Source organism: Rhagoletis zephyria, unplaced genomic scaffold (genome assembly GCF_001687245.7).
Source record: "Rhagoletis zephyria isolate East Lansing unplaced genomic scaffold, Rhagoletis_zephyria_1.1 Rzeph_scaffold_00049, whole genome shotgun sequence".
Taxonomy (NCBI): Eukaryota; Metazoa; Arthropoda; class Insecta; order Diptera; family Tephritidae; genus Rhagoletis; species Rhagoletis zephyria.
Window position 1 is genome coordinate 20,885 of NW_016157133.1, and position 26,095 is coordinate 46,979.

At 36.2% G+C, this 26,095-nt stretch overlaps 1 protein-coding gene across 5 annotated transcripts in view; it reads left to right on the forward strand.

Annotated features, from left to right (window-relative positions):
* Window positions 1-26,095, forward strand: part of Mhcl (Myosin heavy chain-like) — a 186,185-nt gene that overhangs the window by 3,363 nt on the left and 156,727 nt on the right. For all 5 annotated transcript variants that reach the window (XM_017622697.1, XM_017622689.1, XM_017622715.1 and 2 more), the window contains exons 2-4: window positions 20,648-21,310; window positions 21,413-21,733; window positions 25,211-26,071. In XM_017622697.1, coding sequence (XP_017478186.1) covers window positions 21,140-21,310; window positions 21,413-21,733; window positions 25,211-26,071 — 1,353 coding nt within the window. In that variant the 5' untranslated portion in view covers window positions 20,648-21,139. The remainder of the gene's footprint in view (window positions 1-20,647; window positions 21,311-21,412; window positions 21,734-25,210; window positions 26,072-26,095) is intronic.

The following is a 26,095-nucleotide window of genomic DNA, read 5'->3' on the forward strand; positions in this document are numbered from 1 at the left end:
ATATGCGACAATGCGCGATATCGTCAGCAAAAAAAAAAAAAAATATCAAAAATCAACGCGAGTGTTTAGCAAACCAAATTTGACACGGGATGACGGAAATTCGTTCCAAAATACCTCAAACGAAAATTGCCAAAACTGGCAAAAATATTGATGTGCTATCTTTTTTCGCGGGTGTAAATTAATTAAATTCGACTTCCCATGTGGCAAACCCCTAAATATAGTTCAGGAATAAAAAATTTTAAAATCAATTTCGATTGATTTCAATATTTTACAAATTAGTTTACCTTAATAAATAATTTGAATTAAATTTGTTAAACGGGTGTCAACCCTATTTAAACACCTCACCAAACTAAAACCTACTTAAACCGCTGTCATCCGGCAACCATAATGTGATGACTATTTCACTTATCTAATTCCTTAATTGAAATTGAATTTGATTTTTTTTAACAGGGTTGCACCCGCTTACATGTAGTTAACAATACAATTTTTTCAAAACCATTTCCATTGATACCCATATGGTACTAATTGATTTAACCTATCTTATTGCACATGTATAGCCCTAGCCCTTTAATTTGACACCTCACTTTTGAAAATCGAACGAAGGAAGGCACAGTGGTCGAACAAGTCATGTGTTACGCGAAAAATGAGAAGGGCTGTTACGTTCAGTTTTTTTTGCGGAGAACACCTTTCCGCTTTAGCTGCCTTCGATCGCTCTTAGAAAAAATAATCCTCATCCATCTAAAGGGATTTTGGAAAGCGCCAAACTTTGCATTAATATTTCGCTTATTTCAGTATTACCATAGCCTTGCTGAAGCAGGATTTAGCCTTCACAACACATTAACCGTTAATTTAATACCAATTTTTTATTGCAGTTCTAAATTACCATATTTCGACTTACATAAGTATTGAGATGTTAACAAAACAAATATTTATGTTTAAAGATCGACTGCCTCGGTTGAAAAGAGAGAACAACTTGATATCGGCAGAAGTAAAATGCATAAAATTACCAAAACTGTAGTATTTTATGTCTAACTATTTTCTAAGTTCATTCGACTGCTTATCATCGAGCAAAAAACATACTTCTTGTGAATACAGTTTCGATAGAATATTTCTCAATTGAATTCAATTAGCCGGGCTAATTAAGTGCAAAAATTTTAAGTACATTTTATTAGCGGATGCAAGCATATGTACATTAGGCTGATCCTTAAATGTAGCAAGCTATGCTACTATAGTCGAAGATATTACATATAATTTTTGGTCCGGACTGAAGGGGGTTAAGGTGTGTCGCACAGGGGGGCAAAGTTCAGATTCCTCAATGTAGACTCATAAAATCCAAAAAAATTTTTTTTCATCTGATACCCAAAATCGGTACTACTTTAGTCGAAGATATAACATATAAATTTTGGCTCCATATGGAATCGGTTAAGGCGTTCGCAAAAAATATTACTTTTTGTACAAATAATTTTGTATAGCAATTATTTATGGATGTAGTGGTGGAAAAATAAATACGCCACATTTTAACTAGTTTTTGTTTTTTTTTTTCGTTTATTTAATGTTTACCATTTTTTGTAATAAAAATACAGCAAATCATTTAACAAAAACCATATGAATCCGAATTTCAAAGTTTCTGCAAAAATTATAAAAACTCTGCAAAGTTTCATCTAAGTTGCAAACTTTTTCATTCGAATTTCTTGAAAGAAATTCGGTATGCAGTTTTATAGACGTTTAAATTTTAGTGTAATAAAGTGCAAGTTTTAAGTTGGGTTTATTGTGCAATTTTTTTTTAAGCTAAATTAACTGGGGACTACTGTACTACTTCTCTATTTATCTTTATTTACCAAAAATGCGCAACGTCGAAAATGTTAGCCGAAAATCAGTACTTATACGCCATAATGTACATACTTATGTATTTTAAGCCATTACTGGAAATCCCTCAACCGTGAATCGACCAAGTTAAACTCATAAAACCTGCACTAATTTCAGCTTTGAGTAATTTGATAATTTTGGCTTTCTATTTCATGCATATTTCCAACGATTTCAAAAGAGTTTTCTTTTGTTCACACCTAATTTTCCTTTCTGGTGCAGTTGAAGAATGAAAAAAGAAAATAATAAAATAAATATGTGTAAAAAAAAAGATAATTTACTCGAATTTTAGTTGTTGCCTTAATGATGTTGGCTTTATTATTATCTTTTTTTAGTTGTATTTTGGATATAGCAAGTAGAATCCTAAAGCTTCAAAAGCTTTTTTAATAGTCTCAATATGACAATTTTTTACCGAAAATTTTGGAGTTGTTTGCTCCCTTAATTTTTTTGAGTAGTGTATTATCTGTCTACATTGATACCAGATACATTTTCGTTCCTCCTTTTTTGCGCGCCAACGTAAACCTCCGTCGAGTCTCTGGATCACAATGGGAATCACTGGACTAGAACGACGACGTCAAGAAGTAGGACATATGTATGAAGAAACTCAGTTTACCCTACTATGAACACCGAAGGGCTGGATAAACCGGCATATCAGCCCAGCTGGAGAAGTAGATTTGCGTCTACTCCATCACTGGGTGACCTCTCAGCTATCTCGATTTCCCCACCTGCCTTAGATTCGTTTTCCACCAGAAAGATGATCAGCGACTTTCTTATAAGCACCCACAACTTAGGTCTGGGCCCAAAGATACTTTCTGAAATTTTTTTGAACCGAAAAAGACGAGTACAAGTAATTCGTGATTTTACGAAATTTTTGTTGAACAATTGTGGGATTTGTCTGGGTCAACTAAAGATTTTTTTACAGAGTTTTTCGAGATTCTTTGTGTTTAATTCAACACCTTTCAATGATTTTCGGGAAATTTCCAAAAGTACATACATATATTTAAATATTAATTTTGGGTTTTACAGCTGGGTCCACATGATGTTTAAATATATGTAAGTTCCAAATTACTGCAACAAAAATTATCAACATTTTGCCAATCCAATCTTGACGAAAATAAAAAAAAAGAAAGTCAGCATAAAACATCATTTTAAGAATCTGGAAACATAACCTTGCAATTCAAAGTCACTTCGAGGTGGAATTACTGCATGCTCTACTACTATATTGATTGTAAAAGTATGTAATGTGTACCACATACTTAGCACTGTTTAGCGAATCTGCGAGTGTATACGAAAGTGCGAGTGAAGGTGTGTGTTCTGATTTTTTACGCGTAAGGCCAAATGTAAATGTACTTTCCATGTTCAATGCTCAATGCCTCAGAAATGCCAACAAAAGCAGCAAGCAGTGAAAATTCCACAGCAAAAAGCTAAAGTTGAGGCAAAAGTTGAGTCAAAGGTGTTGCTCATAGGTATGGAAAGACAAAAACTATACATATGTATATGCAGATATATACGTGTGTACATACATAAATATTTAAGTATATACAAAAAAAAAATACAAATAATTAAAAAATCGTTAAGAAAAATAAAACAAAAAAGTGCTGATATTCTTATTATTTTGATGTCGCAGTTTAACGTAGAATTAACTGTATGCATGTAAGTTTCTAAGTACAGTGGCTTACTTACGGTTTACTTAAACTAGCGTCATACAAAAATGTAACAGAGCATAGTTTCTGAACCATATAAGTTTGAGAAAATACGCAATACAGGATTGTAAATAAATGTTTTGGCTATTTTACCGTAATTTTAGGTTTCAAGCTACAATGTTCTAAAGCTATTAATAGAGCAATACTAAAAATTAGTACCCAACAAAACGAGGACAGTTACAGGTATCACAGATCCTACCGAGTATAGATTTTATAATAAACAATAAAGAATAATGATAAAACATTTACCCATGATTTTTTTATGATTCAGGGACTGAAAATAACAGTTAAATATCAATAATTTTATTTTTACATCATTGCAAAATCTTTAGTTTTCGATTTCAATATTTTCAATCGGGAATAACTTTTAAATTTGGATTTTTATTTTTTCGATAAAATTACATGGTTCTTTGGTGAGTTTTATTTTTTTCGATATAAAACAGTGGTTATTTAACGTTGAAATAGAGTCAGCGTTTTAAGACCGATTTAAATCATTTGTGATATAAAAAATTAAATCTGAAAATAACGGTTATAATTGATCGAAAAATCAAAAATAACAATTATTATCATTAGAATCATAAAATAATGGTTAAATGTGATCGGAAAAATAGAAATCCAATTTAACTGTTAAACTATGGTGTTTATATGAAGATTATAACAGTTACGGTTCCTGAAATAGATACATTTTTTTATATCCGAAAAAGACTGAATTGCCCGAAATAAAACACGACAATAAAAATTAATGGAAACCAAAAGAGTCTCGAAAGGTCCCGTAAAGGTTTTCGAAAAAATCCCAAAACTTGTAAAAATTTAGAAAAGGATCCGAAAAGTACCGATACAACCAAAATATATTTAAAAAAAAGTCTCACAAAATTCCGACAAATTCTTTGAAAGTATCTAAAAAATTTAAAGGTTACAAAACATCCCCTTGGGACTCGCATAAAACTCGTGATTCGATTTGATTTGATTTACTTCATATGGTGATCCTAATACAAAAGTTATAAAACTTATGAGTAGCATTAGGTTTACAGTTACATATTATGAATCATACGTTTAAATAATGAGTAGAAAAGAAAAATAAAAATAGAAAAACAAAAGAAATACAAGTTATTATAATTACGACAATAAACAGAAATTAATTACCTTAATTAATGCAACATTACGCATGAAACACTTTTGAAAATCCCGATAGGCTAAAAAAGTCTCGCAGGGTTAAAAAAAAAACCTGATAGTTCAGAAAAATTTCGGAAAGTCCCGACGCGAAAAATTGCCAGAAAATTTTAAAAGTCTCGAAAAATCTAAATGCTCCAAATTATCCCGCATTGCACCAAATGAATTTTCTAAACTAGTGAAAACATCTATAAAAAGTCACGAAAGGCTACGGTAAAGCCTCTAAGAGTTCAAAAAAACAAAAAACCAAAGTCTAGATAAAAATTCCTAGAGTCCCGAATTGACAAAACTAAATTTCGCAAAAAAATCTAAGAAACTCTTTCAATGTCTCGCAAAAAATCATAGGTTCCAAAATATCGCGGAGTGGCCCGAATGAATCTGCTAAAATTGTGAAAACGCCTTGAAAAGTCTCAAAGGTTCGAAGGGTTAAAAAAAAGTTCAGCAAATTCAAAAATTATTTCGAAAAGTCCCAAAAATATAAAAAAAAAATCCTCGAACCAAATTCCGAGAAAATTTTCAAACCTCGCAAAATGAACCACTTTATCTATTCAGTCGGTTCAACTCATGTAAATCTTAAACAGCCTTATCATGAGTTTCATTTTCGCCCGAAATCGTTCACTTTGCGCTTACGAGCGAATGAAAAAATTTCGGTTGAATTTGTTTTTGGGCGAAACTCAGGATACGGCTGAATATTTTTGCGAATAATTTTGGCGGAATTCTTAAAATATATTAAATTTTATGATTCCGATCGAAAAACAATATGGGGTTTTTTTTATAGGGAGACTGATACACCCCAGCGTGCATATATTGCATATTTTTTTTTTTTGTATTTCTACCTTCCATATCGCGGGCATGAATTCCAAAGCGCGCGCTTTATGTTTTTTTTTATTGTGATTTACTTATTATGAGTGACTATAATGCCACAAAATAAAATTTAAGCTTAAAAAACCGCTGTCAAACTTCATACAAATTTGTGTTCCCTAAAATTTTCGAAGTATTCGTTGGTGCCTGGTTAAACTTTATTTATTTTACCTCATCAACTTCTTCACCTACTTCAAAAACGTAGTAGACATTGTTTTTTTGTTTTTTTTTTTTTTTGTGTTAAATCTTATTCACTTTGATTTCTTTCGGTCCCATTTCTTGCCTTTTATATTTATTATTCACTCTTGTTGTTTATAATTTCTCTTTTCTGTTGCTTGTTTTGGTATTGACACAAATAATTTCTGCTGCTGTTGCTGCTGCGCCCGTGCCCGTTTATGGAACGCATGCGCATTGTTGCTCGCGATCGCTTTGAGTGTGGCCTCTTAACACTGCATTGTATGTATGTATGGTAGCTCCATGGAGCTGGTTCTTAGCACTCATACCGCGTGCTCTAGCAAAATATAGGCAAGTACATAGTTTGCGAGGGTGGGTAAGTGGTGCGAAATGGGTCTGGTGCGCATATGAACTTACTAACTAGATATTCATACTCGCATATGGGTGTATGGGCAATGCGTGCTTGCTGGCTGCTTGAGACACTCGTCAGGTATTCGCTTTCGTAGTACTGGTTCTGGTTGCTGTATGAATGTGATATTTCTTTGAGAACTTACGTACAGTCAGTGGCAAATGTAAGTGTACTTAATTATTTATGAAAATATAGTTCATTCTATAACATAAACCATATAAATCAAAGTTTTACACTTTATATCAAGTTCGCGAAAATTCAAAAAATTTTCATCCAAATTTAAAAATTTTTATTCAGAATTTCTTGGAAAATTTTTAAGTATGCAGTGCAAGTTTCAAGTAGCTAGAAAATACTGTTGACTTTTAAGAATTTTTTTTCTGTCTGTGGAGGGTGTTGCGCATGTTCTTCCATATAACGCGTGATTAAAATCTAATTTTATATGGAAGAAAATGCGCAACACCCTCCACAGAAAAAAAAATTCCAAAAAATCAACGGTAATTTCTAGGGACTTAAAACTTGCACTTTGTTTCATTAAAATTGAACGGGCTACAAAACTGCATACTCAAAAATTTTCTAGAAATTTTGAATACAAATTTTTAAAATCTAGATGAAAATTGTTTGAATTTTTGCGACCTTTATATAAAGTGTAAATAATTAATGAAAAAATTTTTTCATGAAAATAATTACGAATTTGATATTAAAGCAAGGTGTACACTCACATTTGACACTGACTGTACATATGTACATATATTTTCCATCTATTCCTCGCTCGGATTCGCTGTTGTATTCTCCTCTTTACCGGTAAACCCTTTGTTTTTCAGTCGCCATCTATAGATTCAGGCGCTGCCATTACAAAGCAATCAAATATCTGCATTTTTTTTTTAATTGCAATTAGTGATATGGAATTCTAATGTGTCAATAATGTACCAAAACCGGTTCTGTGTACGGAGCAGTAGTGCTATTTAGTTATTATTTTTTATTTATTATTTATTTAAAGTACCAGCGCACGTTCACAATCCAAATCAGAAAAGGGGAAAGTTTATGTGGTTTTTGCTGAATAATGATATGCATTCTTTTAAGATTTGTTTGCAACAAAACCGCAAGTGGTTGAAGCGTAGTAAAGGCTTTAATATATTTCAAAAAGCTACATATGTAGATTTTTGGTAATTTAAAAACTGGTCGAATTTTGTAAGTATTTTTTTTTTAATATAGTACAAACCGTAACACAAATTGTATGTACTATATAAATAAAAGTTTCAAACCTTGTACAAAAATTGACACTTTCTAATAAAAATTTTTAGGAAAATTTCGGATATGCATTTTAATTGCCCATTTAATTTTAGTACAATAACACTTCTATTTTGTATCAGTGTATTGTAGTTACAGTTTGGTTACGGAAAAATATAAAAAAAATTTCCATTTTTCAGTTACAAAAGTTTTGTCATCGATACAGAATTGGACTGTAAAACGCAATTTTGAAGGAGCTCAAAATTTTTTTTGATTTTTTTTTAATTTTGTTCCATACGATGCTGGGGGTTTTTATTATATAAAAAGCATTCGTTACATGTAAAAAACTACACAAGACCGTCGGCATAAAATTAAAAAAAAAAAATCACCGGGAATTTTGAGCCACTTCAAACTTGGATATTATTATACTAAAATTAAATAGGCTATTAATTAAACTGCATACCCGAAATTTTCCAAAAAATTTTTTATTAAAAGTTTTAAATATTGATTAAAAAATTTGATAAAATTTTCTAAATTTTGTACAAAGTTTGAAACTTTTATTTATATATGTATTTTTGTTGCGCTTTTAACTACATATGTATATTAAAATTAAATTTTTTTAAAACTGCAAACAATTTTTTGAATAATTTCCACTAAAATTTAATGGGCTACAAAACTGCATACTCAGGTAGGTAGAACCGTTCTCTCAATTTGTCAGCCATGATTTTTTATTTGAAGTTTGCCAACATTTTAAAATCATATAAAAGTGAAAATAAAAAATTGAAATTGTTCGACATTGTTCCCCGCGAACATATTCTGAGCGTTCAGAATATATGTGTCCGAAAGGTGTCCTAGGTAGGTAAGAAATATGAGTTTCAAAAACAAAAATTTTTTTACTCTTATATGAATCGTTTAGGATTCATATATGAGCCAAGTTATGAGCCAGCACCTTGTGCCAATATAAAAACAATAAAGATTTGAAATTTATATCTAAACTTGTTTATACAGAAATTGAAAATAATTAGAAAACAAAAAATGAACAAAATTTAGCTTCAGCTGCTGCTATTGAATGCATGTTGGAATGTGTATATGCATGTAAGTATGTATGTATGTTATTTGCAAGGACTTTTTGCGGAATGCCTTTGCAAATATAGTGAGTTGAATAAGACTCAAAGAGCAATCTAAAATAAGAGTCCGAATGTAGCAATTTATGAGGCCGATTAGGGTCTCAAAAAGAGTCATATATGAGGCCAAAACTTGTTTTAAAAGAGGCCAAAATGAGCCGTATATGAGGCCAATAAGAGTCCAATATGACTCATATTGAGGCTCATTTGATGTACGAATTTAAGCTCATATAAGTCGACATTCGTAGGAAGGGAAACACACTCATATCGGACTCTTAAATGTGCTCATTATGAGCGTAATAGCTCCGAAATAGGACTCCTTAAAGACTCATTTATGACTCCAAATGTTTGCTGGGTTGTTGCTTGAGATTGAAAATGAAAATGTGTGTGTGAGTTTGTGAGTAAATTTAAAAATTAAAATGTTTGGAAACGTCAAAAAATTTGTATGTGCAAAATTTTTAAAGAAAAAAAATTTTTTAAATATTTACTTTCATCGAATTCTTTCAAATTGTTTCCTCGCGCCGTTCTCGAGATATTTGGAAAACTATTAAATCGATTTGTTTTTGTATTTGTGCTGTAAAGTTTTTAAAAATGTATCTATTAATCGAGAAGACCATAGCTATCGAACGGTGAAAAGTGGACAATAAAACTGGACGACGGAGTGTATGAGCGTAAATGAACCAGCTTGCATGCCAACTTTTACCATTAATTTTTCTATTTCCCCTTCTTACAATTAAACAACCGTTAACTACTTCTTACCTTCCATATTTAAGATCCCTTTAAAACAAATATTTTAGCCAGCCTTTCAGTGCCACTTTTACATATACATAGGTACATACTTATTAGGTAAAGTACTTAAAAATTCAACATTTTCTGTAAAAATGTCATTTTTTCATGCACTGCTATGTCATATCGTCAGATTGAGCCTCTGGGTCTCTATCAATTTACTTTTTAATCTTTCTTCCTCTATCTTCACATTTACTTTCATCGGTATCCTCATCCTCATCTCTTTCCTAATATTGATCTTTGTTTTTACCTTTATGTTTATCATTTTCTTCACCTACATATTCCCCTTCACCTTGGCCCTTATATATGTATGTAAGTAAAGTGTGATCTTAATTTTTGCATTTAACTTTACGCATCTTTGTTTTTGCTTTTATTTTTACCTTTACCTTTTTCCTTTTCTTTATCTAATTACGTACTTACCTTTACTTTCATTCTTTTATTGGTCTTTATCTAATTCTTTAACATTTTATTAGCACGATTTTGTTAAATTAACACCATTTGCATACATTTAAGAAACACTTGATTCCGTCCCAATGTTGTTCAATCGTGAAGCGATCCATTTCGATATGCGGAGTTATGATAATAACTTTTTTAGTGCCCAACTTTGTCACTAAAATTTTTATCACGTAATGCCTAGTGGAAATCCGGCATAAGATTAAAAAAAAATTTAATTTGGCAAACATAAAAAAAATTAAAGAGATAACCATGAGAAGGACCTCTCTGAACTTGGCAGGACAACTTTTTCTCAAAGCAAAAATTCCTATCGCATAATTTGCCGTAAATTATCCGTTGTTTATCCGTGAAAATAATTATCTTGCCGCGGAAACATTTTAAAAAATATCGAGTGCCCTGCTAACACATTTTAAAAAATATCCACGGAAGTTAGCAGGGCACGCGATCTTTTTTAAAATGTTTCCGCGGCAAGATAATTCTTTTCACGGATAAACAACGGATAATTTACGGCAAATTATCAAATAGTTAGTTTGGGTTTAGCTGGTTTCCTTCATTGGTTTTCAGAAGGTGCCCTGCTAACTTCCGTGGATATTTTTTAAAATATGTCCGCGGCAAAATTATTCTTTTCACGGATAATTTACGGATAATTAACGGCAAATTATGCGATAGGAATTTTTGCTTTGAGAAAAAGTTGTCCTGCCAAGTTCAGAGAGGTATGAGAAGGATTGTTTGAGTCGCTGTGTATATACATACATACACGTTTAAGCTGCAAGTATTTGCAATTGCCTATAACAAACAAATCATTTCGAGTTTATCGACAACTAAGTACTTCATAAAAGCACATAACACTTGGCGCTTAGTTCTACATACAAATTTTAAGCGTAGACATTCACGTATAGACGTAGAAAACATGGCTATTCTTATTAATAAAAGTCAATAAGAATTTTCACATAAAATCAATAAGAAATATCTGTGGAATTTTCTTAAATTTTTCGCCTGTTTTCCTTTTTACATATGTAAGCATTTTTTAGAGACAATCTAATTTTATATTTCTTTGTGTATAGGGTATTTTTTTCGTTATCATATTCCCCTTAAATTCCACAAAATTTTCCAATCTTCTATAAGCGTACATTAACTTACCCAATGCCAATTAAATTCAAAAGAATTTCTTCCCTCAAATCACCTTGTGGCTTGCCCCTTTTACCAAAATTCAGCAGACCACATACCACATACATACATACATACAAACGCATGGATGCCAATCAGAAGGAAAGTTCATTGAATTGTCAGAGACCACAGCTGCAACAATCAACCAAATTAAGCTGAACAAATTATGGTAGAGAAAGGGGGATTTGAATGAACCAATAGAGATATTAGCAACGCTATCAACTTCAACATTGCCAGGTCGATAATAAACATAGAATCCCTGTAGTCAAATCTACTAAGTGTAAACTACCTCACAACTAGCATGAACCGCATGCCCAACTAGTCAGCCAACTATCTTTTTTCCATGCAATCCACTGGTATTTTTAACATGGGGATGTCGTACGAGATGGCAATTGTCAGATTTCGGTCAGAAATACACCAGTCTCATACTAGTTCAAAATAGACAGAAAAATACTAGTCCAATTTTTGACCAAAAACACTTCTTTGGATATATACAATAAAAAAAACATTTGATTAAGTACTCTTTAATACATTACACATTTTTATTTAGCAGCCTTAGATTTTCCAATAATAAGTATTAAATTTTTTGAGTATTAGTTAAAAGGAAAAATAAATACATAAATATTTTAAACCTTCCAACATTAATTTAAATGCATTTTCCATTAAATGATATTAAAAGTAAAAGCATTTTAGTTAAAAATAAGTTATAAGTTATAATATTTTGTGTACTCTATTATATTAAACTGTCGAAGTAAAACAGGGCATGAATAAATTGTTTTGTTCTTGGTACAAATCTGGCCATTTTTGAACTAGTTCGGTTTCTATCAGGAAATTCTAGTTGTAAACTAGTATTTTTCCTTACTAGTTTGGAGTTTCACTGCAGGGATGGTACTAGCAATGTGAATAGAAAACGTAACTTTTACAAGGCAATTGCCCATACCACCACAAAGAACTATTTAGATACATACAGATGTACATTAGACCGTACCAGAAAAAAATAGCTCGCCTTTGCAAAAAGGAGTGTAGTCTTAAGGTATTTTTGCAAAGACAATTTCAAAAAAAAAAAATTTTTTTATGGCCGAACGGAGGGTTCGCCGGTTCATATTTTTCGGTGACACCTACATGCGCCAATAAAAAAATTTGTTTAAAATAGTTTAATGATTTTTGGAGATATTTTACAGTGCAATTCTGGCAACTGTCTTTCAACCCACCATAGTCTTTCGAAAGACAAAAGTCTTTCGTAACTGGTAAGACAATTGTCAATTCTTCAGAGCTCTTGATTTTTTGGTAGAAACGAAATCACCATACTGAAAGATCTGTTTACGAGGAGGTCTTAGCGTTATTCTGTTTGTCTTTCAGCAATAAAGTTTCTATAAATTATATTAAATAAAAATATAAATTTTTTTCTTTTTAAAACAATAAAAACTAACAATTTAATGAAAACTAAGTTAAAAACAAGAAAAAACAAATAGAATTAGTTTCTAAAAATTTAAATATATGCAAAAAAAATCTATTAAATCAAGAAAATCTAAAAACTAAAAGAAAATTTTATTAAAAAAAATATATATGTATACACATATTAAAAAATGGTTTCTAAAAATTAAAAAAAAAAATATTTTTCTTTTTAAAATATTAAAATCTGAAAATTAAACGTTAATCAAATAAAACATAAAAGAAAATTAAAAACAAGTAATTTCTAAGCAAAAAAAAAACCGACTTCAATTCTCATATACAAATTTAAGATTATCGTTAATTTCTTCATGAACCAATGGTCGGATTTAGTATGGCACCACCTGTGAAGTAACACCTTTCATTTAAAAAAAAAAGAATTATAAAAATATAAAACCGAAGTTATGCGGTAACATACATAAAAAAAAGTATTCCGACGAATTGATAACCTTTCTACTTTTTGTGAAATCGGTCAAAAAAGAGAAAAAATACATAAGTTTCTAAAAATGAAAATTAAAAATTATATTTTTATTTCAAAAACAATTAAATCCAATAATTAAGAGAAAATTAAATAAAAAACTTTTTACTACAAAAAATAAAAAAAAATCCGCTGTTCTGAAGCTCGAACCTCGCATCTCTCGAATGGCATACCAATGCTTTGCTCTCTTTGCGACTGCTTTCTGTAATAAGAGCTTTCCACCATGAACGTTGGCAAGGGTGCTTTCGTGTCAGAATAAACAAAACATTTGAAACTATCTTGCCTATTGTGTTTCAATTGTAGACTTGCAAATATCTTAGCCAGAGTTGCTTTCTTAACTTACTGGCTGAAAAGAACTGAGATCTGATGGATAAGAACTAGAACGAGGTACTTGAGGTGATTGAACTTTTGAATACAAAAATTGTCTAATCGAAACCCAGAACATCGATATGTCGATATATCTTTAAGATCGCGACCGCGACCCCTACGTTCGACAAAAAAATTATTTTTTTTTTTATATTGCATTGCAAAAATTCTTGAGACTCAGCCGTGTACGGCGAACTTTTTTTGTTTACTTGTAAAGTGGTACGTTCTAATGTATTTATATTAGGGTGCAACACTCATCATACAAAAAAATTGGTACTGTTTTTGCTTAAAGCTATGTTTTTAAAAAGATAGATAGAAAAGTTTAAGCTTAAGAGGTCTGTTTAACTTTTTTTTTATTTAATGAAAGGACCTTATATGAAATATTTTGTCAGAAGTCTTAAAATGATAGGATTGTATAATTCCGGTCGAAAAACCACAACTTTTTTTTTGGCGATGCACCCTAATGTACATACAAACATATGCATTCTTGTTTGTAAGAATTTGTGTGTATGTACGGGCGATACAATTTGCCGATATTGCACATTTCCACACATTTCCACACATCAACGTAGTAGACTATATGGTGGTGTTTTCAGAAAAGTCAATAAGAAAATTGATGGATGTAGATGCTCAGCTGCTTAGCTCTAATCTTCTGTATTCTGTCTCGTTTATTGCAGCTTTCTTTATAGAGCAAATTACAAGCAAATGAGCATACATACGTCTTATAAATACCCTTGACCTTTAGTGTCATGGAAAAAAAAAAAACAGATATATGAAAAATAATAAAAAATGCAACGCTTGCATAAATAAAGTTGAAGAACGAGACTAGTAAAGATTCATGAGCATTTCTTTTGTGTGAAAAAGTACTTACATAATACGTATGGTAATAACTCACACTCAGTGACTTACTCGCATTCATAGTTACAACAAAAAAATATATGTATAGGAAAATTAAAAAAAAAAAAATTGAATGCAAGCACATTTGCTGATCTCACGCAATAAAACATTTTGTAATGTCTGTCGTCGGCTTACTGGCTGACTAACTCTCACTGGCGCTGGTGTGAGTGACAACAACATGAGTGGTGTGGCACGAGTTACGGCATGAATGACTGACTCTGGGTCTGTTGTTGCGCTTTAGCACATAAAAACGGCTGATTTGCGGCACCTGTAGTAATACATACATACTCGTACGTACAACTTGTTCCACAGCTCGCTTGACTAACTGACTAATTGACTGACAGCATTATTACTTGGACAATGGAAATTATTGTGTTAATTCATATATAATTTACAGCGCCACAACAAATTCACGCCAGCAGCTGTTCATGTGGCAGGCAGATAAACGCGGATAACGCTCTTATCGTAAAACAGTACGGTAGAGGGGCAAGCATGAAGACATGCATCACTTGGCGCTTGCCACTTAACGCTTATCGTTACATTATCCAACCGTTTTTAATGATGGGGTGCAAAATACATACATACATATGTACATATTTCATATGGTAGTAATGGAGAATCGGAAAAAATCGGAAGCTTCTGATTGAAAAGAATCTGCTTGATCTTCATCGTTGATAATGAATTAGCTACTCTAACTAATTTGTCAAAATGATTTTGTAACTTTTCTAAAACTATTCTTATTATTTGTCTTTACGACCGTTGGGATTTTTAAGAGATTGTTGTTAGTATCAACTTTAAGTAAATTAGCACATTTTAAATTTCGAAGTATAGAAGTTTCAAGTATTTCTAAAACTTACTGTTATATTAAAAGTGGGCGCAATTTTAGTCCGATTTCAATAATTTTCAGCGTTTTGGTTTTATGTGGCAAGCACAATAATCGCACCGAGTTTGGTACAAATTAATCAAACGGTTACCGAGATACACATATGTATGTGGTCATAAGTGGGCGGTGCCACGCCTATTTTCCACAATTTTATCATAAACGTATTTCTTGCTAAAGAATTATTGCAAACATCAATTTTGAATTAAATAGCCTTCCCAGAACAGGACCCTTCCTGGAGTCCAGGTTTTTGGTGAATCCAGGTCTTCGGCACAAACACTACGCTGGATTCTTCTTCTTAACCAAACGCGCAACCGGTGTCGCCATACAAAAGCATTGAGAAGTATTTCCTCCAATCTCAAGTGCACTCTGGGCTTCTATTACCAGATTTCTATCTTCGTATTTGTAGTTATTAGCCTCCTTCTTGAAACCATGTGATTGCTGCCCTATTTTCTGAAAATTTTTGCATTCAACTCCTGTCTGTCAGCATCTCAAGTTCTTCGCCTTCACATCTTTTTGCGTCTCGTTTCTTCTTGACTATACATCTCTTCTTTGTATGTTGCGTTTTTGTCTGCAGCAGCAACCCGGCTTTTGTTCGACATATCCGATGCTTCTTGGTGGGTGGTAATGCCAAAAAAAAAAGCGAGAGGGTTATCAAGTGCCTTTGTGTATGCTTCGATGCTGGTGTCTGGTACCACTAAGCACGAAGTTCTATGCAGCAGTGAAGTCAATCAGCCTCTTTCCTTTTGCGGAGGTGTTCTCGCGATGGCTGAACTTTCCGAAAGTAGAACCAAAAATTCCTTCTTAGCTTAAAGTGGGGTAGTTTAGATTTTTTTGACTTAAGCTGAACTCATTTTGAGTAAAAATTTCTAGACAACACCACTCTGTGGTTGCCAAAATGTACACATCTTGCGACAAATCTTTACAAATAAACGACGACGAAATCCCCATTTTCACGGATGGCTCCAAAATGGACATAAGGATAGGATCTGGCGTGTTCTCCCAGGAATTATCTATGATAGAATCCTATAGACTACCAGATCTCTGGAGCGCTTTCCAGGCTAAGGTATATGCAATTGACATAGCGGCAAAGCTGGTTAGCATGATTGACCTAGCTCCATCTAAACTTGGCTTCGTTGTTGGCAGTCAAGCTGCCATCATAGCCTTACGTTCGGCAACGACACATTCAATATACGTCAAGGAATGCCGAAGATCTCAGAGAGAAGCACAGATAACCAAACATTACTAGGCCCCGGAACATAGTGGTCTTCCGGGAAATGAGGAAGAGCACGAGTGTGCCTGAAAGTGATCTGATATAACATTAGGTGAAACGGTCCAGATTGTAAAACCTCCCTGGCGATTCCGGTCTTCGGAGGTTGAGACAGTGACCAGAGTTGTCACCAACAGCAGATGGAAAAATATCCAAGAATACGGAGTTATACGTTAGGCCTCTCCTAGGCATAGGAACAGCATACTGGGCCATTGGCCACATGGCCGCGAGGTTCGGATTTCCGTAGAAGCTGCACGGATAAACAGGAGGTATAATACGTCTAACACTTCCTTTCAGAGTGCGCTGCACTCCGCAGAAAACGACCCAAATGTCTAGGGGACCACTTCCTCAAGAGCCTACCATAGCTTAGGAAAACTCCATTGGCGGATCTGCTGGGATTCGCTGGAGAATCAGGATACTTTAAAGACTTCTACGCTACTTCAAACACTTTTTTTTGCGAGAAAACAGCTTCCATTATATTTCATTCGAGTCGAAACGAGTAATCATTCGACCACGGATGCAGCTCTCCAAGATAATTGATTCCGATACTCTGAATCCTTTGAAACAGGTTCTTTACCAAATTTGTGCCTATACAGCCGACTATTCCTTTATAGATTTTTTTTCGTAATTTTCATGCACAAGAATTCAAAGCTATTTATGAATGTGAAAATCTTTTCAACCAAGCGGCAACCTCCTCATTCTCCATTTGTATATGTCGCCGTGTGTGATTTTCTTTAGGGGAGGGCGCGTGCTCTGAGGTCTATTCTTGTAAAACGTAATCTTCACACAAAGTTCAGTTAGTTCCGGACTCATCACGGCTGCCGTGGATGTTTGCTTATGTTGTTCTTATTCCGCATTTTAGCTTTGATGTCGTTGTTTGCTTTTCGATTTTGTTCATTGATGTTATTGCTTTCGTTTGACTTTTCTTCGTATCTCTTTTATCTTTTTTCTAATTTTCTTTTCCCCAATGCTGCTGCAATCGCTGGCTGTGTAAATGGCTAACGCTTTTTTTTTGCCATTTCCATTTGTTTGGCTCTGCGTGGCTGGTTGGTGTCTTGTTGTCTGTTGCACAGCAACTGTGGGCTTGTGGGGCGCCTTGTATGCCGGTGATAGCGACGACCGAAAGACCGACCCATGCGCTGATACGTCTATATTAAATTTGTATGTATTATATGCATCTAGATGTGTGTGTGCATGAGCTGCGCTGATGAGCTGGTTGACCTGTTTGGTGGTACATATTTTCCACCCATTGTTTGACATCCTCATCAATGCGTGCTGATTTTTCGCAATGTATACACAGGAATGCTCGTATATTTAACCACCCTGTAGGAACTTTGAGCTTTAAGAGGGTACGTTGCGTTTAATGGTAGATTCCCATGGGTCCAGCATTTGCCGAGTGCGCGTGGAGTTGTTGGGATTAATACGGTGGTATTGACTATACCTATTGTAGAGCTCAACGTTTGTTACTTTTGAGATTATCGATTACAGTCCGTTTTTAAAGTTAGGAGCTGCAGGCCACATCGGCTTGATGACGGCTTAGATCATTGCTTGCAGGCTCTGGCTAGTCGGATAGTTTCTGAAGATCTCAGGCCGACAATGTTGGAAATATTCCCTTCCTACGTGCAGTTATTTTCCAGAACAACGGAAAGCAAAATAAGTTTGTGTGTCTGGAGTCAAGTTGGTTTCCTGCAGGCCGGACGTCAAGCAAGCGACAAAGAAGGGTCCATCGACAATAGCTAAGGCCACTCGCCGCGGGTGATAAAGCCAGTAATTATGATACCATAAGCGAAATTTATTGTATGATGTCCTTGTTTGAGGGACGCACTAGACAAGGCCTTAATAGGAGTCAGTGGTGCGCTTCAGACCACCACTACCCTTAAATAAGGCTTAGGAATGCAGACTTCCGGTACGAACCGATCACTTCATATCGGTGCTGGGTGCGAGTACCTAGTTCTCTACCCACTCCCCATCAGGTGCAAATAAGGCAGGCTTAGGTGGTTTTTAGAATTGATAGTCCCGTAAATTTATTCACGGATGTATCGAAGCTGAATGCGAAATTTTCGGATCTAACGGAACTTTTCAAGATTATTTTGGTATTTTCTGGACTTTTGGGGGTTCTTCGTGTTTTACTTTATGGGATATTTCGCGACTTTCCGGGATTATTTCTGGAATTTCAAAAATTTTCGGTAAATTGAGAAGACTTTCGGTATAATTTATGGATTATCGGGATTACCTCTGAATTTTCGAGATATTCGGTACTTTTTCAGAACTTCTTCTGGACATTTCGGGATTCTTTATGTTTTAATTATCGATATTGCTTCTGGATTTTCGCAACATTTCCGGCAGGTTCTGCAATTCAATTCCGAGTGAATTTCAGTGCCATTCAATTTGAATTCATAATGAATTTGGTTGAAACTTGCGCGGAGCTTTCGGGACATTTCAAGATTATTTCGTTATTATCTACACTTTTCGATATTTTCGGGGATTTCACACTTCTTTGGATTCTTCGTGTTTTACGTTTTGGTCTATTACGAGACCTTCCGGGATTAATTCCGGATTTTCAAGAATTTTCTATACTTTGGGTAAACTTTTCGGGGTTATTTCTGGATTTTCGAGCCGTTTCGCTATTTTTAGTACTTTTTCTGATCTTCTTTTGAACATTTCTTCGTGTTTTATTTTTTGCGATTTCCCGAATTTTTCGGGACCGTCGGTTGTTTGGGACTATTTCTGTATTTTGAATTTTTGTTTTGGTATTTTGTAAATTTTTGAAACCTTTCGGAATAATCTTGGCATTTTTGGAATTCTTCGCGTTTAATTTTCCAGAAATTTCCGGGATTATATCTGGATTTTGAGAAATTTTCGGTATTTTTGGGGAATTTCGGGATTTTCGGGAAAATTTCTGGTTCTTCGGTATTTTCAGAACTTCCTCTGAACTCATCGGGATTCTTCGTGTTTTTTTCAGAACTTTCCGGAACTCTCCGTCGGTTTTGGGTTTTTCTTTAAAAAAATTTCAGTAGTTTGCAAATTTTTCGTGATAATTTCTGAATATTCTTCGTGTCTTACCTTTCCGGACTTTTCGGGATTATTTCTGGATTTTAAAGAATTTTCGGTATTCTGGGGAGAACAAAGTTGTTTTTCACTTTTCGGGATTTTTCAGAATTTTTCGGAACTCTCCGTCGCCTTTCGGGTTTATTTCTGTATTTACAAAAGTTTCCATTATACAAATTCTTCGTGTTTTACCTTTCTGGAATATTTGGGATTATTTCTCGTTTTTCAGGAATTTTCGGTATTACGGGGATTTTTCGGCATCTTTCGGACCTTCTCGGCACTACATTTGTAATGCTCCTTTGGTGTTTACTGCAATAAACTATGTTAATGCAATTTCACCCATCACTGTCTCAAAGTTAGGATGCGAGTTGCTGCCAGCTGTTCTCCTTTCAGGCCCTGAGGCAGCAGATCTGTCAAGATTTAAACTATTTTCCTACAGCGCCAGCGTTTATTTGCGCTGCTGTCTTTCGATTTGTGCTGGTGCTATACCTCCATTGTGACGAGTATTTTTCGTGGGTGGAAAACCGGAGTTTGGGTTCGCACCATCTCACACACGCCAGCCGCCAGTCATTCTTCGCTGCTCGCCGTTGCTCGTTTGCGTTTTGCATGGCATTCACAATTTGCTTTTGTTTTTCCTTTTTACATTGCTTTATTAAATTTTTCACTTCACTTTGCCTTGCCGGAAAACTTGCACTACAAATCGAATTAGTTGCGTTCGTTCTATGTACATCAGTTGCAGTCGTTGCATGAATGGATATCAAAGAAAAGTTGCAAGCCTTTGCTCTGTGCTATGTGGCATGCGAAAAAATCACACCACTGCGCGCATAAATAATGCAATAACACAATAATGGGTAATCATAATGCATTCATTCATTCATTCATTCATAGATGCACCAAGTAGCTGAATTTAATGTGGAAAATTGCATTGCAAATGCAAATGAAAAAAATAAAATAAAGTGTAAAAGTGAAATTGTATCAGTTACACTCGTGCGGTATGTGGCATCTTTGCCACCGAGGGTTGTATATTAGTGTTGTGTTTTTTCTTTTGTGACCGCTTGTTTCCAGTTGACGTTTGTGTGATGTGTGGTGTCGAGCGAGTCGAGTCAATTCAAGTCGAGCGGCAACAGCGAGAGTTGTAGCGCTGCACAGATGCAATTTCACTGTCTGGTCGGCCAGACAGCTCTACTTCTTCTCAATTGATTAGTGATAAAAAATTGGTGATAAATATATCTAACAGAAATAAACATTTATGTACAACATAAATTAGCCACGCCTCTAATTTACAATTTTTGTTTGTTTTTTTTTTCTCTCCTATCTTGCAGTCGTCGGTGCTTAAACTGTGAAACCAAAAGCGGAATCGGTGCACTACAAAAGGAAGGCGGCTGCTGTTTGAAAATTATACCTGGAATTGTAGTAAAAATCGCGTGAAAGCATCCCCTACCACCCTCACAAACATCGCACCGCACCACACTGCGCCGCAACGCGCATCCCCCGCACACATTAGCGGCGCAGCGCATAGCAGCTGACGACCTTCGTGTTCGCATTTAGTTTGCACCGGCCAGCAAGGGTCAACCAACAGCACTATTGATTGCCCTTCGCATGTGTGGCGTCCAGCAGCTGAGCTCGCCGGTTGTGCCCAACTAAGCGGCACGAGCGACGCTAACAAAATCAGCAACGACGAGTAGCTAGCGAATCGTTGCGCCACATACAACTCTTTCCACATACTTTTGCACTTCCTCAATAGCAAATAGCAATAACTAACACACTATCCATAGTGGAGCAACAGCAATCACAACAAAAATAACAACCATAAGATGTTCAATTTCATGAAAAAGGGCGTATCCTCGGTGAGTGGTGGCAGCAGCGGCGGTGGCGACGAAGAGAAAGAGCGTCGCAAACGTGAGAAGAAATTGCGTAAAGAGGCTAAAAATGCAGGTCTGCTTTCGGGCAGCATGAGCACTGAGGAGCTGCTGCGTCTAGATGAGGTATGTCTGTAGGTGTATCTACTTAGTAAATATGTAATTTCCAACTTTGAAAAATAAAATTATTTCCGTTTTATCTCTCTTTGATGTGACGCCCTTTCGCAGGTACGCCGTTCGCTAAAAATTCGCGGTCGTCGCAAAGAGAAAGAGAAATTGCCTAGCGGCATTACAGCTGATTATAGTGCGGAGTTTTTTGCCCAGCTGGATATCGACCGTGCGGCGTTGAACGCCGAAGTTAGTGGCGAAGGTGATAGCATTTATGAATTGGATCGCGGCAATGAAGAAATTGTCGCATCTGTGACGACCACCATTGAGAGTCGTTATAATGGCGCTGGTGCGGCTGCTGCAGGTGCTGGAGGAGCTGCTGCGGGTGTATTACATTCCTTGCTGTCGGCGACGGGCAGCACAGCGAGTGGGAACGGAAAGGTAAATATAATAGGAGTCAAGTACTGATGAAGTGATTTAGCGGAAGCTTTTGTGCTCTATCTAACTACACTCGTTGTGATTGCGATTTATTTGGAGAGATTAAGCAAATCTGTCTTATGTATTCTAGCTAGAAATATTGACAGTGTGTTTACGGCTTTTTTGAAAGCAAGCCTTTGAGCGAATTAGTACTAAGCCAACTTAGTATTGACAGACACTTTGTCCACAGTAGGGTGAATAACTCGGTTTTTCCAAACCGGTTTCCACCGGGTTTTTTTATGTCTATAGACGGTGTTTTTGAAATGTTGATTTCTGAAAATAGAATGAACCGGATTTTTTTTTTATCGAACAAACCGGTTTTTTCATTTCATACAAAGCTTGACTTCTGAATAAAATTTTTGAGTTCTTTCGAAGCTTTCAGGGCTTTCCGGTATAAAGGAAACCCCTATATTGAGATATCTATACTTTAACTCCAGCTCCGACGAAGTACACTCGGAGGTTTGCCTTTTTTTGATGTTGCTGGGACCAGAAATTGAACTATGGACCTCCCGAGTACCAGCAGGTACATCTAAGCACTCGGATTCTTCGGCAAGAGCACTACTCATATCCGAAAAGTGAGAAAAAATGCAATAAAGCAAGAAATGTTAAAATAGGACCAAACGTACGTTTTCCACTGATTATTATTTGTTTTACTTTTGATCTAAAAAAAATTTTGAACTTGTTTTACCTTGCTCTTTTCTAAATAAAAGCTATCTTTAATGTTAATAGCTTTATTGTATTTTTTGTCATGACTCCACACCAACATAAGCATTTTCGCTGCATGAAATCTATGTGAAATAAAACCGGTTTGTCCGGGTTTTTCCGATTTCAAAAAAATGAACGATTTTTTTTTTTGTTAAAATTTCAATATTTCGATTAACTTGAAAGCCGGTTTTGGAAAAAAGGCGAATAATCGAACAACCTAGTCCACAGTACATACTTTTCAGAGCCTAGGTATCAGTTATGCACTTTAGACGCGCCTTAAACGGCATTCATCAATAGTTAATCATCACAATCGTCAACCATCGTCCCGGGAATACTGTCCTCGGAGATCAAGATTAGTGCAGTGACAAAGGTAGTATTCTACAGTCTCAATTTCTTCCTTGCCGCTGCAGTTTTGACGGAAGTCATTGGCCGGCAGGCCCATTCTAGCATTCTTCATAGCATGACTTGCCATCAAGCAGTGACCCGTTATAATACCGGTCACTTGCTTTATTAGGGGCCTTCTAATCGAATGAGTGCGTCGGATCTAATCTTGTCGAAGTTTTTATCCAGTCGCCCCACAGAATGTGGATAGTAGAATTTGAATCTATCTCGTTGAGCACTTTTTTACATTCTATCGCAATTTTTTACAAAGTTTAACAGCAATCCAGTGACCTAACAGCTACCTGGATATCGGAGTACTGAATGCAGATTGAGAGAAGATTCGATAAGCCAAAGTGCAGTCTCTTTTATGGCCGCGAGCTCTGCTTACAATACGCTGCAGTAGTCTGACAGCCTAAAACAGAGATCTGGTGGGAGAGGTACTTCGAGTTTATCCCACTCTTAGATTCAAATTAGAGCCATTCGTTTAGACGATTGTAGGGTTATCTTTTAAGCCTCAGTCCGAATCGAATCCCTATCCTTCCTCGAATGGATACGAGTGGAGAACTTGCTCTCGAGCTAGAGAGGCGGTGTAGTGCAGTCTAAAAGTATCGGTGTACTTGGTAAGAACGATGGTGTGGTCGAATCTGGTGTCTTTCCATTATGACATTGTACTTAATCTTACTGCATTGCAGCTTCTCAAAAAGGTCTACGGGTATAATGTTTAGTAGTGTTTCCAAGACTTTAGTAGCCGTGGATTGCAGCGATTCTGTGTTTAGCATGCAAGCAATGCAATTAGCGACCGACTTATCCAGTGATGTCCACCAGTCTGTGACGCCGTAGAACGTACGACTGCTGTATAAATCCAGTGTACAATGTGGGGTTTAAGACCCCATTTCTTACCTAGAGCCAAGTTCGGGGCTCGACCCTATTAAGCTGGCATTTCAGGGTACTATTTTATATATATATAAGGAAAATTTGAAAGCTAGGGGGGAGGGAGGGTTCGTGCACCCCCCTGCCCCTACCTGGCTACGCCCATGAACATCTATCCTATAATAAATGTTTATTCTCAAGGAAGCTCTCTCTTATTGATTATTGCTGTTAACTCCGTTGGAGAGTGTCAAGCTACGGATTGTGGTTGGAGACGATAATCTTTCCCCAAGGTGTATAAGTCTAATAATACTACTTATCACTTGGTATCTGGGGTTTCCTGCAACGGCCCACAAAACTTGCTGTTCTCCTCAGAAAGTTACGTTTTACAAAAGTGGTACCCAAGCTGGCAGTGCCTTATCGGTCATCCAGAGATAGTTTTTTGATACTCCCGCCTCGTTCAGAGAAAGTCTTCTCTTCTTTGTAGAAACTCCTCCATGTATCCCTTGGATAGGCCACATGAAGGCTGAGGTCCCTACGGGCTCCGTTGGTTCTCGAACTTTGCGATAGTATTAGCCCTTTCGTTGATAAAGCCCTTAGGATTCCTTCGCTGATCATTGTGTTTACCGCCTCTCAAAAGCCTTTTTTATGAATTATAACCTAGTAGGGCTTAATAAAGGATAACATCGGTAATTTCAGGAGTTGAAAGCCCTTCCGATAAGCCTTCCCGAGCGCCAAGTGTCCTTCTACTTCACATTGCTATCTACTTTCTTTTTTTGTAAGGAGTGGGACAAATTGAAGGACTTCTGCTTTCGCAACCCATAGCTCTTTAATTCATAAAATCCATACATCTTTAAAGTACATAAAAATTAATTTGTGACGCCGAATAATATAATCATTACACTCGCGTAAATCAAAAATAGGAAAATCCCTTCTAGAAGCAACACAAGGAAGCAATTTTGCAGCCCTTTTTGGGAAAGTCTTTTAGAATAGCTTCACCTACCTAAATTATCATCTGGGTTATGCTTGTTAATTAGACAATGGAATCTTTTATGAATAGTTTTAAGATACTCAGATGGCACCTGGAGCCTCCACTTTTGGTGCGGTCAGGTTTGGTAGTCTCAGGGCATTTCAACAGGCCTCTTTTTCTATGCGTAAGACTAAAGGGGGTTTATGGGATGATTCCAAGCGCCTCTGTTCCCGTTGTAAACACTCAAGCTCGAGGAAAATTGGCAGCGTTTCTTTGGACATTGCTTTTGAATTTGACCGAAAATAAAAATAATAATTAATTTTCGTCTTTATATTTCAGAATAGAAGGTAATATGAAAAGCATCTCCCATTATTCACTTGCGATTAGTTCAGTTTGGCGTATACCACAGCATCCTTTGCAAAGCTTCCAAAACATTTCATCTATGTATAATGCATTTATTTCTCTCTACCTCAAAACGAAATTCAAACTAACCACATTTGTATGTTCTTCCATTACAGCATCGTTCACTGCCTCCCGTACCGCCTAAGCCTCCAAAACGTGGCATACTGAAGGGCTCACGCAGCAACATATCCAACGTACACGAAGAGATAACAATCGCATCGCCCGAGGCACAACTGCTTGTAATGCGCAACACAATGCAAAATGAATTGCCCTTCGAAGGTAGTCGCAGCAATAGCATTAGTGGTGCTGCTACCGGACGCAGTAGCATGGGTGGTGTAGTCGGTGGCGCCGGTAGTGCAGGCGGCGTTAATCCACACACCAGCGGCGGCACCGCCTTCACCTCCGTCGAGAGTCTGCGCAGCGACGAAGGTGGCAACGTGGGCATACAACGCGCCATGACCCTACCCACAACAGCGCGCTATGCACCACAACTGCCACAGCATCATAGTGGCAATCTGCGTGTTATGACCTCGCCATCACCCAGCGCAGACAGTCTCACAGATACGACAAATTCTTCCTTTGCCACGCCACCATTTTCGCTGAGTCCTATTGGCGAATCGCAAGGCATCGATCGGTGGTCGCGTGTACACGCATTCGAGGATGTGCAATTGCCATTGCCACCGATTAAGTTGGTGCAACTGCCGCCGGCGCGTGAGCTCGTTATTAGGCGTCAGAAGTCGCCACGCAATGATTTTGGGTTCAGTTTACGCAAAGCGATTTGTTTGGATCGCGCCGAATCGCTGACCGCACCCACATTCAAGCCGGTCATATTCGCTGAGCCGGGTGCGGGTGGTGGTGCGACTGGACTGCTGCCTGGCGATCGTTTGCTCAAAGTGAACGGTACGCCGGTGAGTGAGTTGTCGCGTGAGGTGATCATCGAGATGATACGCAACAGCGGCGATTCGGTTACTGTGGAGGTGAGTGGGTTTGGAAAATTACAA